This window comes from Nerophis lumbriciformis, linkage group LG22 (assembly GCF_033978685.3).
Source record: "Nerophis lumbriciformis linkage group LG22, RoL_Nlum_v2.1, whole genome shotgun sequence".
Classification (NCBI taxonomy): domain Eukaryota; kingdom Metazoa; phylum Chordata; class Actinopteri; order Syngnathiformes; family Syngnathidae; genus Nerophis; species Nerophis lumbriciformis.
The window spans coordinates 20,258,798-20,271,255 of NC_084569.2; the positions used below are offsets into that span (position 1 = coordinate 20,258,798).

At 39.5% G+C, this 12,458-nt stretch overlaps 1 protein-coding gene across 4 annotated transcripts; it reads left to right on the plus strand.

Moving 5' to 3' along the window:
• The first annotated feature begins 672 nt into the window (after positions 1-672).
• On the plus strand, positions 673-12,453 carry gtpbp1 (GTP binding protein 1). 4 transcript variants are annotated; one of them, XM_061974097.2, is made up of 14 exons: positions 673-1,223; positions 2,896-3,007; positions 3,094-3,274; positions 3,389-3,572; positions 5,655-5,819; positions 5,889-6,012; positions 8,022-8,136; positions 8,216-8,360; positions 8,435-8,617; positions 10,559-10,694; positions 10,775-10,953; positions 11,097-11,210; positions 11,385-11,435; positions 11,598-12,453. In XM_061974097.2, exons 1-14 carry the CDS (start codon positions 1,026-1,028, stop codon positions 11,706-11,708), a joined length of 1,998 nt encoding a protein of 665 aa, XP_061830081.1. In that variant the 5' UTR covers positions 673-1,025; the 3' UTR covers positions 11,709-12,453. The 4 variants fall into 4 exon arrangements, with proteins under 4 accessions (XP_061830081.1, XP_061830083.1, XP_061830080.1 ...); XM_061974096.2 differs by having other exon boundaries at positions 675-1,223; positions 11,049-11,210; XM_061974099.2 differs by lacking the exon at positions 11,385-11,435 and having other exon boundaries at positions 674-1,223.
• The last annotated feature ends 5 nt before the right edge of the window (positions 12,454-12,458 follow it).

The following is a 12,458-nucleotide window of genomic DNA, read 5'->3' on the forward strand; positions in this document are numbered from 1 at the left end:
ATGCCGACCAAGCTCTGACACCGATCATACACGGAGCGGACCGCCACAATTAGACAGTCCGATATACCCCATACTCTCTGAACACTCCCCAAAGGACTTTCCGGGGGACACGGTCGAATGCCTTCTCCAAGTCCAATTCAAAAACACTTAAGGCTGTAATTGCTGCCAAAGGTGCATCAATAAAGTACTGAGCAAAAGCAGTGATACTTTTTCTGTTTTGTAGTTTTTTATTTTGAGTAAATGTACAGCATTTTTCACATTGTCATTATGAGGTATTGTCTGTAGAATTTTGAGAATTAAAATGAATTTATTCTATTTTGGAATAAAGCTGTAATGTAACAAAATGTGGAAAAAATGAAGTTATGTGAATACCTTCTAGATAAACGATGTATTTGCTAAATCGATTGTCTTACATCAGAATTGATAACATATGCTACAATAAGGTATTTTTTGTTTTGTTTTCATTTTGCGCAGACTATATTATTAACTAAAAGGTGACGAAGACTACTAGCAAAAGACTGACATGATCAACGATCATATGACGTTGGTGGCAATAGAGGGAATTACGCAAATAAAGCGGTTGACGATGATGATTTCCAAATCCCTGGTTGACTTCTGTGTTTATCAAACTATTGAGAACTTTGAATATCTAGTCAAGCCACACGTATGACGCGCAGTGTTGCACACACATTGCATGCGAACAAGCAGAGAGCCATGAGAGGAGGCGGCGGCTGCATAGCACATGCACGACCCCCTCCGCGGTATTGGTTCTCTGCTCGCATATTCAAAAAACAGCCGAGAAGCCATTGGCGGGCATGTAACATATTCATCCACACCTACCTCATTATTATTGACAGGCTGTTTTTGAAAAGGTTTCCATACAGACTGCTTACAAATAGTCCGTGTTGTCTTGGCAATGTTAGCAAAAGTGAAACCGTGACGCTTGGACGTGTAGCTAGGCTAGCCGACGTTAGCACAACAATCTACCCGGCCCGATAACACATTTTCTGGGGGAGTCCTCGGAAATGGCATCCATAGCAGCGGCGGGGCACGACTCAAGTGCCGGCCCAGGTTCCATACCTTTGGCTGACGCTTTACTCCCGGCGAGTATATTCGCGCCCGACCGAGGAGGATGCGTGGACGACCTCGGGGACGAGTGCTACGATGACGGGGACATGATGAACGGCGAGCCCGAGGACCGAAGGGTAGACTTCACTAGCAAGGTGAAGCTAGGCCGCAGTTAGCACTATGCTACCGCTAGGCCAAAACTATGAATGGAAACAATATTTAACCAGCATGCCTATTATTTTATTTCTGTTTCACTTTGCTATTACGACTGTATTAATTACAATGCCGGACGCGGAAGAGGACAGGTTGTTTTGTTTTGCCTCACCTGAATCGCCGGCTGAAGCTAATGCTAACTAATTAAGCTTTAACTATGTTAGCTGCATAAATAACGCTTAAGTGTAAAGACATATTTATTAAGCTGTCATAACCCATGTTTTTCGCTCTATGGTTGAGAGTGACAGGTAATAAAAAATAACTATAAAAATAATAATAGATGAATTTTTGGTGAATATTATATTTTTTTGCATTCACACAAATAATACACAAGTTGAAGTAAAAGTCCCAACGATAGTCACACACACAGATACTAGATGTGGTGAAATTACCCTCTGTATTTGCCCCTTCCACATGTTCACCCCCTGGGAGGTGAGGGAAGCAGTGAGCAGCAGCGGTGGATGCGCTCAGGAATCATTTTGGTGATTTAACCCCCAATTCCAACCCTTGATGCTGAGTGCCAAGCAGGGAGGCAATAGATCCCATTTTTGTAGTTGAGGTTAACCCAAGTTTCCTTGGTTACGTTGTGTAGCCAACATGTTTGTTTTGTGCTATACGGATGCATTCCTGTCAAACCAGACTATTGGATGATGTAAACTTTAGTGAGTGGCTGCAATATTGTTTAATTGGCTGCTAAGGTCACATGACTCATAACACATGTGGAAGTGCCATCCACCTTGCACACAATTGCATCATTTTTTTATTTTTTATAAATCGTCCCCTCTGACTCATGCAGAAATAAATTAATTACCTCAGTCAGAACAAATATTCATGGTTAATGCTTCAAAGTAATAGTTGAGTACTGTAATACACTATTGGCTTTGGATGTTACTTTAGCAGTGGATTATGGCTTTAAAGGTGAAGTCGTGTGGGAAGAGTGACAGCTGTACTTGAAATGTGTGTTTTTTGTGTTAGTTTTTTTACATTCTTAGACTTAGACTTCCTTTTATTGTAATTCAAATTTGAACTTTACAGTACAGTTAAGAACTACATTTTGTTGCATTAGCTCCTATTGCAGGATAAAAGAGCAATAAGATGTAGATATAAATACATAGATTACTGTACAGATAAATATATTGCACTTTTGCATATGCATCCACGTTCATGGATGTATGTTATATTGTCTTTATATTCCAGTGAGTTAATCCCTTTTTGGGGGGAATTGAGGGGATTATTATGATGCGTTCAAAAGTGTTATGGCCTGAGGGAAGAAGCTGTTACAGAACCTCGGTTCTGCTACGGAGGCTGCGGAACCTCTTTCTAGAGTCCAGCAGTGAAAACAGTCCTTGGTGGGGGTGGGAAGAGTCTCTATTCACTATTGGCTTTGGATGTTACTTTAGTAGTGGATTATGGTTTTAAAGGTGAAGTTGTGTGGAATTTTGTGTTTTTTTTGTTAGTTTTTTTACATTCCGCTCTTTGTCCTGAATAATTTGTGTTTTACCACTTTGTAAATAACAGTAAACTGCACTACATTGGTGGCTGTCTATTCAACAATGGATTGTGTTATAATTGCAGCATTACCCTAATATCCCTTCTGCTTCTTGTTTCTAAAAGCTGGCCCTTGTCAGCCCAAATGGAGAGCAGTATGACTCCTTACTCAGCCAGCTAAGGGACAGGATGGAAGAGGGGTCCGGAGAAACCATTTATGTGGTTGGGATGGGTTCAGGTAATAGACACTCCACTTTGATCAGTTTAATAAATTATAATTTAGAAATGTTTTAATTTATGCTCGTTACCCGCTCTTCATTAAAGATGGCAGTGACTGGGGTCTGAATGACAAGGACATGGAGGCTGCCGAGGCCACGGTGCGATCCATGTGCGCACAACTAAACGCTGACCTCATCCCGCTGAGAGAACGCACTGAAGCAGAGGGTTTTGTGCGGGACTATCTGATCCGTCGGCGTGTGGGGGAGCTGGACTTCCTGGAGGTCAGGTGAGTGGTCAGAAGAGACTACTGTGTTTATTCTACCATGGTTTGTCCGTGTATTTTTTTTTTTGCCCTCAAATTACCTTCAGTTTCATTGGGCTGTGTCGTTGGTGTTTGCAGAGTGGCAGTAGTGGGGAACGTGGATGCTGGTAAGAGTACTCTTCTTGGAGTCTTAACACACGGAGAGCTGGACAACGGCAGAGGCTTCGCTCGCCAGAAGCTCTTCAGGCACAAGCACGAGATGGAGAGCGGAAGGACCAGCAGCGTGGGTAACGATATCCTCGGATTTGACCAAGAGGGACAGGTGAGAACATGTTTGGGTCATGTTCAAATTGTGCGTTAGTAATAGGATTTGCTATCTTAACACGAACCAATAATGATATCTTCTTCCTAAATGTTAATTGGCATTTTTTCTGATATAGTTTATTTTAGCTGACCTTACTGTTGTACCATTGTTTATATATATATTAGGGGTTCCTAGTTAGGTCAGCTATGAGGACCGCGAAAATTCTGGACTAACGATACCGCTATCATTATTTTTTTGTCCAACTGATCGACATAATTATGACAATCACATTCATTTCAGCTCCTGCTGGTGCGCATTACCATCAGCTTTAAATAATGAAAAATAAGGAAGCAACACCACACAAAAGTTCCTCAAAGTCAGGCACGCTCTGTCAGTTACTCATTAGTCACGACCGCGTTTTATCAACAGTCTTCTTAGCGATCCATTAATCCACAAGCCAATAATTAGTCCACTCAAAAAAGTGAACAATTGAGGTAATATAATAATTCATAAAAGGTACTTTCAAGCAATATAGCATCCACTATGACTGACAGGTCTCTGGTTGCTGTCTGACGTCACGCCATTGCACCACGTTTGCGTGTCAACAAACACATCTTGCTTCAATGTGTTTCAGTTAGTGCTGTCGCTTGACTATTGAGCATTATACTTGCTCACTGAGTCTTTTTATTTAAATAATACACACATACATCAGTAGCTGTCAACACTCAGTATGGTTTCCGGCACGTCACTCAAATAAGTGTGTGCAACAAACACATAACATTCAAAATGCACACCCACATAACATGCTAATTTCTTGTATTGATTTATACTATATAGTAGATATGAAATATCATGTAAAATGTATGTTATCTGCACTTAAATACCATTATATAAATATTATTTCTAACTGAGTGTAACTGTAATGAATAAAAACAGAGTGATGGATCTGTGTGCTCTATACAAGATGACATAACTGCATTTCACCTTGAACTGAACACAAAGTACTGATAAGAGTACTAATAAATACCGGTATTGATAAGGAATATCAATAAGGGTATTGTATCGATAAAATCTTAACGATATACAGCCCTCCCTCCAATAAGCACGCAAGTTTGATCTTTCCTTGTATTTTTGTGAATTCATTTACAAAAAGGTAAACAATGTAGGCTATAGGCTACCAGGAAATACAGCTACACAACAGCACACAAACTAGACATACACAATACGTGACTTTTATTGAACAATATTTAGGACAGTATAAAATCATTATAGTTGTCCCATACAAAGTCTCCAGGCTAAAGCATATTGGAAAGCATCCAGTAGCAAACCTGTCAGCGGCATTCAACGTATTGTCATTAAATTATTGTGACCACTAGGTGTCGCCAAAAATCAAATCACCACTCCACGTCAAAAGCTGTCTTAAGGTTAGTGTTTTTTATACCCAACATTGTTCTCCAAGTAATTTCACTTGATCAAACCTTTTTTAATATTCCACATTCAAAATAACAAATGCACTATGACTTGCGCTGATTTTTTGGATTAATATCTGTATTGGCCAATACTCAGGGCTCCAATATCCGTATCGTATCGGAAGTGAACAAGCTGTATCGTGACACCCAATACATATGGTATCGTGGACAATTGGAGGATGCCCGGTGGGGTACATTGTGGTAATATAAAAGTACTAATTTCTTGTTTTCTGTTATGATTGGTATTTGTTCTATATACTTTTTCTGAAAAATGCCAACTAGGATGAAGACATTTGTACAGTAGATGGGAAACCATAATTCTGGTTTATCCACTTTGAGCAGCATCAGAGTGTGCGCCCTTATCGCCTTCTCCAAACAGTTTTGCTTTTTTATTTTAAAATGGCTTCATAATAGGCTTTAGGTTTTATACATGTCTAAGGTTTATTATCCTCAATGTATTGAGATCATTCCTTCAAAAATATATGTAGTCTTGTTGTTGTAGTTTGTGTAGGTAGAGAAGAACTCTGCATTTTTGGTAGCCTTAGTTAGTTCTGACTTCTAAAATAGGGGATTGCTTTTAACCAAGACTTGCAAGGAGATATTTGAATTGGTTTAACTTGATATTTTATAGGTGGTGAACAAACCAGATAGCCATGGAGGTAGTCTGGATTGGACAAAAATCTGCGAGAAATCCTCCAAAGTTATCACCTTCATAGATCTGGCTGGCCATGAGAAATACCTTAAGACCACCGTGTTTGGCATGACTGGACATTTACCAGACTTCTGCATGCTCATGGTAAGAAATATTGGGAAAATATTAATTAGTGTAAGCTTCCCCTAACAAATGCTTTTCTTTGCTCCATAGGTCGGCAGTAATGCAGGGATTGTCGGAATGACCAAAGAGCACCTGGGCCTGGCTTTAGCCCTCAACGTACCCGTGTTTGTTGTGGTTACAAAAATAGACATGTGTCCAGCCAACATCCTGCAAGGTCAGTGTTGAGTTCCCCCTTTTGCTTGCTTTCTCTAAATGTGCTGAGTTGTGTTCTCAAGGCTCCATCTGCTGTTAAAAGCAGCTATTCAACAAACAGCAGGATTCAGATGGTTATATGAATTGAATTGAATCTTTTGTCATAGTCACATTGTTACCAACAATTACTGAGAGAATCAGTTTAGCAGCCCCACATTAAGGCAAAGCACACAACAGAATTATAAAAACTATACAAAAATACTAAGTCACAGTAAATAAAACGGTAGTGCAAACGTGTGTTGGAATGGTTGCCCCACTTTTAACTACATTATGTCAGATGTTTACCTTGTATTTGTATCATTACAAACTTTTGAGATGTGTAACACCCTGCGGTCCATCTAATCAGATAGAACATCTAAAATATATTTGATACATAAATAACTTCACCATTAAGGAAGTTACAGTAACTTGTGGCGAGACGTTGACTTCAGACATTGACTTGAGACAAATGTTAATATCAGAAGAGGGTAAAAGGTAAGTAATAATTCTACATACCTTTTATCCTCTCTGATATTGAGATTATTCTGTCTGAATGGGTTCAATATGAGCTTAACTTTTTGGCCACATGTGAGTCTGCATATGAATTTGATACCAAATTGAAGGGAACGTTTAACCAGTATCTAAAGTATAAAAGATAGTGCTGTCAAATGATTGTGTTTTTTTTATTAGATTAATCACACTTTTGAATTTGGATTAATTATGATTAATCACAGGTTATTACTCACTTGCATAATTTAAAATACCAATATTTGGTGACAAATGCAGTTTTATTGTCAGAATGTCATACAGGAACATTTTTTAAGTGTTTTACTTGAATGCATTACTACATTTATTTACTCAAAACTTGTTTAAAGTTGTATCTAAAGTCAAGTCAAGGTATATTTTGGAGTCAGTCTTTTCCTCACGCATCATGATCCCTGACCATATAACAACCCTTTCAGGTAACCATCTGCGTTTAAGGTAAATAAGAATGTATAGTCAATAAATTGCGTGATTCATCTGCATATATACATGATTAATGCAAAAATGTTTTGTGATAAATCACAAGTTATCTCATTTTTGATAGCCCTAATAAAAAAACACAACCTAAACAAAATAAGGCCTTATTTTAAGGGAAATCTCCAATACTGTCTCATACCGACAAGCACTTAGTGACAATTTCTCAAAATTGTTCAACTATATCTTGTACTTCCTGGTGTATCTCACATTATCAGATAAGACATTTATTTTGATGCCTAACTCACTTTCCTAACTTTATACTGTTATTCCATATTGTTGTACAATGGACATAAAAGCAGCAAAACTCTGAATCTGTATTATTAATCCCAACTCAATGACATGTTTAACACCGGTTTGGTATAGCTGGGCATATGGAAAGGATTAGAATCCTTTTTTTAATTAATAATTACTTGAAATATTTATCATTATGTAGCACATTTATATCATTAAGCACATGTCACATGAGCACTCATAACCATATAATAATCCTACATAACTTGATCCTTATCGAATGTTGCAATGCTTCTGGTTTTAAAGGTTTGAATTTGAGCTTAACTTTTTATTTCACAGGACAGCTTTTCATTACTGTGCAGTGTGAAAATCATAATTCATTCATTCATTGTCATAGCAACATAATGTACACTTCACATCGATGTATTTACATCCTGAAAACACCAGATCGCTCACGTTGGCCATTGTTACCTTGAGTTCATCTGTGTGGTTGAGCAATGTGACGTTCTTGAACAAATAACTTTTTGAACAGCTACAGTATAATTGAACCAATTCCCAATTAAAATATCATACTACTTTGCAAATCAACCCTTATTGTTCACGTAAAAAAGAGCCGTTCAAAATATTCGAAGTGTAAAGCAGCTCTGGCAAGCGGGCGGTTGGAGACCCCTGCTTTAGAAAGTTGAAATGTCCAAGACAAGACAAGCTTTAATGCTTGTGATGTGACTCTGATCCCAACAGAGACATTGAAGCTGCTTCAGAGGTTACTTAAGTCCCCTGGCTGTAGGAAGATTCCCGTCTTGGTCCAGAACAAGGACGACGTCATAGTCACGGCTTCCAACTTCAGCTCAGAGAGGTAGGAATTCTATGCAAAGTCAGATTCTAAGTGGATAAAATTCCTTTCTGTAAAATCTCTGTGGGGGGTTTTCCTGCAGGATGTGTCCCATTTTTCAAATCTCCAACGTGACTGGAGAGAACATGGCTCTGCTCAAGATGTTCCTCAACCTGCTTTCATCACGAACATGCTACAGAGATGACCAACCAGCCGAGTTTCAGATTGATGACACTTACTCTGTACCGGTGCGTGTCTCTTTCTACCATGGCAGAATGAAAACTGCTTTAAAAGCTGCTCCAAGTAGTATTTCTGCTCCTAGGGGGTCGGGACTGTCGTGTCAGGAACCACTTTACGCGGACTAATACGTCTAAATGATACCATGCTACTGGGGCCAGACCCTCTGGGCAGCTTCATTTCCATCGCTGTCAAATCCATCCACCGCAAGAGAATGCCAGTGAAGGAAGTTCGAGGTGGTCAGACGGCCTCCTTTGCACTAAAGAAGGTATGGCGAGAACTAGCCAGAGCACCATCTAGTGGCCATGTTTGTCACATTTCATACTGCATTATCCCTTAGACCAGGGGTGTCAAACTCAAATATAGAGTGGGCCAAAATTTAAAACTGAACAAAGCCACGGGCCATGGTTGAACAAATTAACCTTTTAATAGGGACCCAAACAAGTTTTGCATTGAATATTGAACAAGCAAGGCTTATATAACTTTATAGTGACATGCAAAATTGAGTTTCAAATAATAATAATAATAATAAAAAAATATCAATGGCATATCAAATACAATTTAAATAAAAATGTAATGCCTCTTTTCTATTTGCAGCCTTCTGAGGTAAATATCAACATGAACTTTTTCCACAGGCTAATAAATTAGAAAATAACATAATGAATAAACCAACCATTCAGGAGGGGCGGGGTTTGGTGGTAGCGGGGGTGTATATTGCAGCCCGGAAGAGTTAGGGCTGCATGGGATTCTGGGTATTTGTTTTGTTGTGTTTATGTTGTGTTACGGTGCGGATGTTCTCCCGAAAAGTGTTTGTCATTCTTGTTTGGTGTGGATTCACAGTGTGGCGCATATTTCTAACAGTGTTAAAGTTATTTATACGAGCATCGCCAGTGTAAACTGTATCGCTGTTGGCCAATTTTGCTTCGCATTCACGTGTGTGTGCGTGCTGAAGCCACACATATTATGTGACTGGGCCAGCATTTGCTGGACTGGGTGAAAAGCGGACGCAACGATTTTTGGGAGGGGCACTGTGATTTGAGAGTCTCCCGGGAGGGTTGGCAAGTATGAGAATTAGTGGCACCGCTGCTGAATATAATCGGCGGGCCAGCTCTAGTGTTACCGGTAATTTGATATCGCCTCAAGGGCCAAGAGTTTTGACACCCATGCTTTAGACAATGTAAAAATAGAATATTTGTCTCGCGGTAAGACATAGGGTGTATATCAGGTATATTCAACTAAATTATTTCAGGGACTTCTCCCTTTGCCGTGAGTGAGTGAGTGAGAGAGAGCGAGACTTTAGTATGGGGAACATATTCACCATTATTTAGCTGCTTATTAACATGCAAATTAGTAACATATTGGCTTTTAGTCATTATTAATGCCTTATTCTGCATGGCCCTAACCTAACCAAATAACTCAAAATGAAGCCTTTGTACACAAAAGGCTGCCCACAATAAAGGGCCATTCTGAAAAGTGCAGTACATTTTAGAAGAAAAATATTTTTCCATACATTAGCCGCACCGGATTTATATATATATATATATATATATATATATATATATATATATATATATACACACACACGCACACACATGTGCATGCACGTGCTTAAAAATCTCGATAGATAGTGATTGAGATAGAGAGCGATAAATCTCATGTTTCCCTCAAAATGTGTTGAGGGCGGACCCTATGGTAACCCTATCATCTGAAATTGTTCAATAAAAAAGGCTTCTAAAATTTTGTTCAGAGAAGGCACTGTCCATAAGATATAGTTGATCTTGGATATGCAAGCAAAAATAATGTTTTGTTCGAAAATATACTTTTTCTAATTTTAAATCATTTTTTTTTGTGCAAATATTTGTTTTGGTTGCAATCCATTATTTTTATTTTATTAGTTTTGGTTGCATGAAAGATACAAATGTATCTCCATGTGCATCAAAAGTGCTGTGCTGTTTTTAAAGACCTACAACCAAAAAGCTAGTCAAAGATCATCTACAGTATATGACAGTGCTCTCGTGTTTTTCGGAATCTGCTGCTTAAAATGTTAGTCTCTACAAGTTTTTTGAACCGAACTCGCGAGTCGGGTCAAGATTTGGCCCTCGGGCAGCCAGTTGAAGTACACCCTGGTGTAAATCATTAAAATATGGACATAACTATGTAGTTGCTGATGTAAAGCAATTCCATGATCTCATATTGCGGTTTAATACAGATCAAGCGGTCGTCCATAAGGAAAGGCATGGTGATGGTGTCCCCAAGACTGAACCCACAGGCCACATGGGAGTTTGAGGCAGAGATCCTAGTGCTGCATCACCCTACTACGATATCCCCCCGATACCAAGCTATGGGTGGGTAACTGCTTTCGTCTCATTTTGTTCGTAACACAGGCATGTCTTACCTTTTAATAACCCCTTTGTTTTATGCGCAGTTCACTGTGGCAGCATAAGGCAGACAGCCACCATCTTGTCCATGAATAGAGACTGTTTACGAACAGGGGATAAGGCTTCTGTCCACTTCCGCTTCATCAAGACTCCCGAGTATCTTCACTGTGACCAGAGGCTGGTGTTTAGGGAGGGACGCACCAAGGCTGTAGGGACCATCACAAAAGTGAGTGCCTATTTCAGAGCTTCCAAAAAATGCTGGAAAAGTCCTCACCTTTGGGGCGGGAGAGTTGAAATGACTTCCTGCTACATTCTTTTCAGCTCCTGCAATCTGCCAATAATTTGCCATCAAACTCCAAACCTCCACAGATCAAAATGCAATCCACTAAAAAGCCGCCGTCTCGAAAAGACGACAGCGCCTCGACAACTGCCGATGAGGGGATGACGATAGCACAGTCAGCGGGGCCAAGCACGACACAACAGGTGAGATTTCAATATATAGTATTTTCTTTTTCTATCCTCTTACTGTGCTGCTATTCTAACTTTTCAACTCTTCTGTGTCCTCATTAACGCTTGTTATTGTCACCATTTAACTCTGTCATGCATCATGTTGTACTACTCTCCCCTCTCCTTTGCTTGCGTGGCTGGCTTCTCAAGGGAGAGGGTGATGAAGACCCTCAGTTAAAGGAGGGCAACAAGGAAAACAAGGTAAAGTGGGTCTCCAAACAGCGGCGACCCTAACTGAGTTGGGGGTGTGAGACGCAGTGGCTCTTTTCCTGTAATTTTGTCTTTAGATTCTATTAATCTACTTGTTTTTTTTGTTTTAAGTTGTTGAATAAATGAAAAAAACTAAATGTCTTCTTTTTTTAGCCAAAGACTGGGGGAGGTGGAAGGAGAAGAGGAGGCCAGAGACACAAAGGAAAAGGCCAAAACAACAGCACTGCAGCCACTGCCTCCACACCAGGATCGGGAGGCTGCTAAAACTTCCACGTTGCTTACCTCCCTCTCCATTACTCCATTCTAGTGCAAAACACTCCTCAGTCTTACTCCACTTTGCCTTTTTTATACCAGGATTTCATCAAACGGGAACATGACGAGCAATGCCCCTAAAAAGGTTTAGATTTTGTCATCAAGTCTTCATTGTTAAGAATGGCTTAAATTACAGGCCGCAAAGTAGGAAGCTAGCTTACTAAATCATTTTATACACCGGATTCTATCATGATGTAAGAGTGAGGTAAAACCCCAAAGAAAGGTCCAATAAACACGAGCAGCTAAATGTGAAACTCGCCCATGCATTCCCTTTGAAGTAATTTTCAAAATGTAATTCTTATACTTGCATGGTATTTATACTTCGTATATAAAATGAGCTGTTGGTGCACCCTAATGAGAAATAATTGAATGTAGCAAAGTGCACATGTTTAAATTCTAGATTTAATTATACAAGCTGTTACATTTTTTAATGATCCATTATTTATTTGGCATATATGCAAACGTTATACCCCAGAAATCTTTTGACGTGTGACTTTCCTTCACTTGTGCTCTTCTACCCAGTTGTGTGCGCCGTGCTCTGTTAGCACACACAATGTAATACAACGCAGTATGTAGACGTCACCCTGGCATTAAGACTTGCAGTGCTACTTGTGCTACTATAGTACCGCTTGTGTTTGCAGATTGCTACTGTTGACATGTTGTGCAAATTTAATCCCATTAAAAACCGTCAAACTGGCTGGT

Coding starts and splice junctions, on each gene's coding strand:
- gtpbp1 (XM_061974096.2), top strand. CDS start 1,026: ATGGCATCCATAGCAGCGGCGGGGCACGACTCAAGTGCCGGCCCAGGT. Junction 1,224..2,895: donor GGGTAGACTTCACTAGCAAG/GTGAAGCTAGGC, acceptor TGTTTCTAAAAG/CTGGCCCTTGTCAGCCCAAA. Junction 3,275..3,388: donor CTGGACTTCCTGGAGGTCAG/GTGAGTGGTCAG, acceptor TGGTGTTTGCAG/AGTGGCAGTAGTGGGGAACG.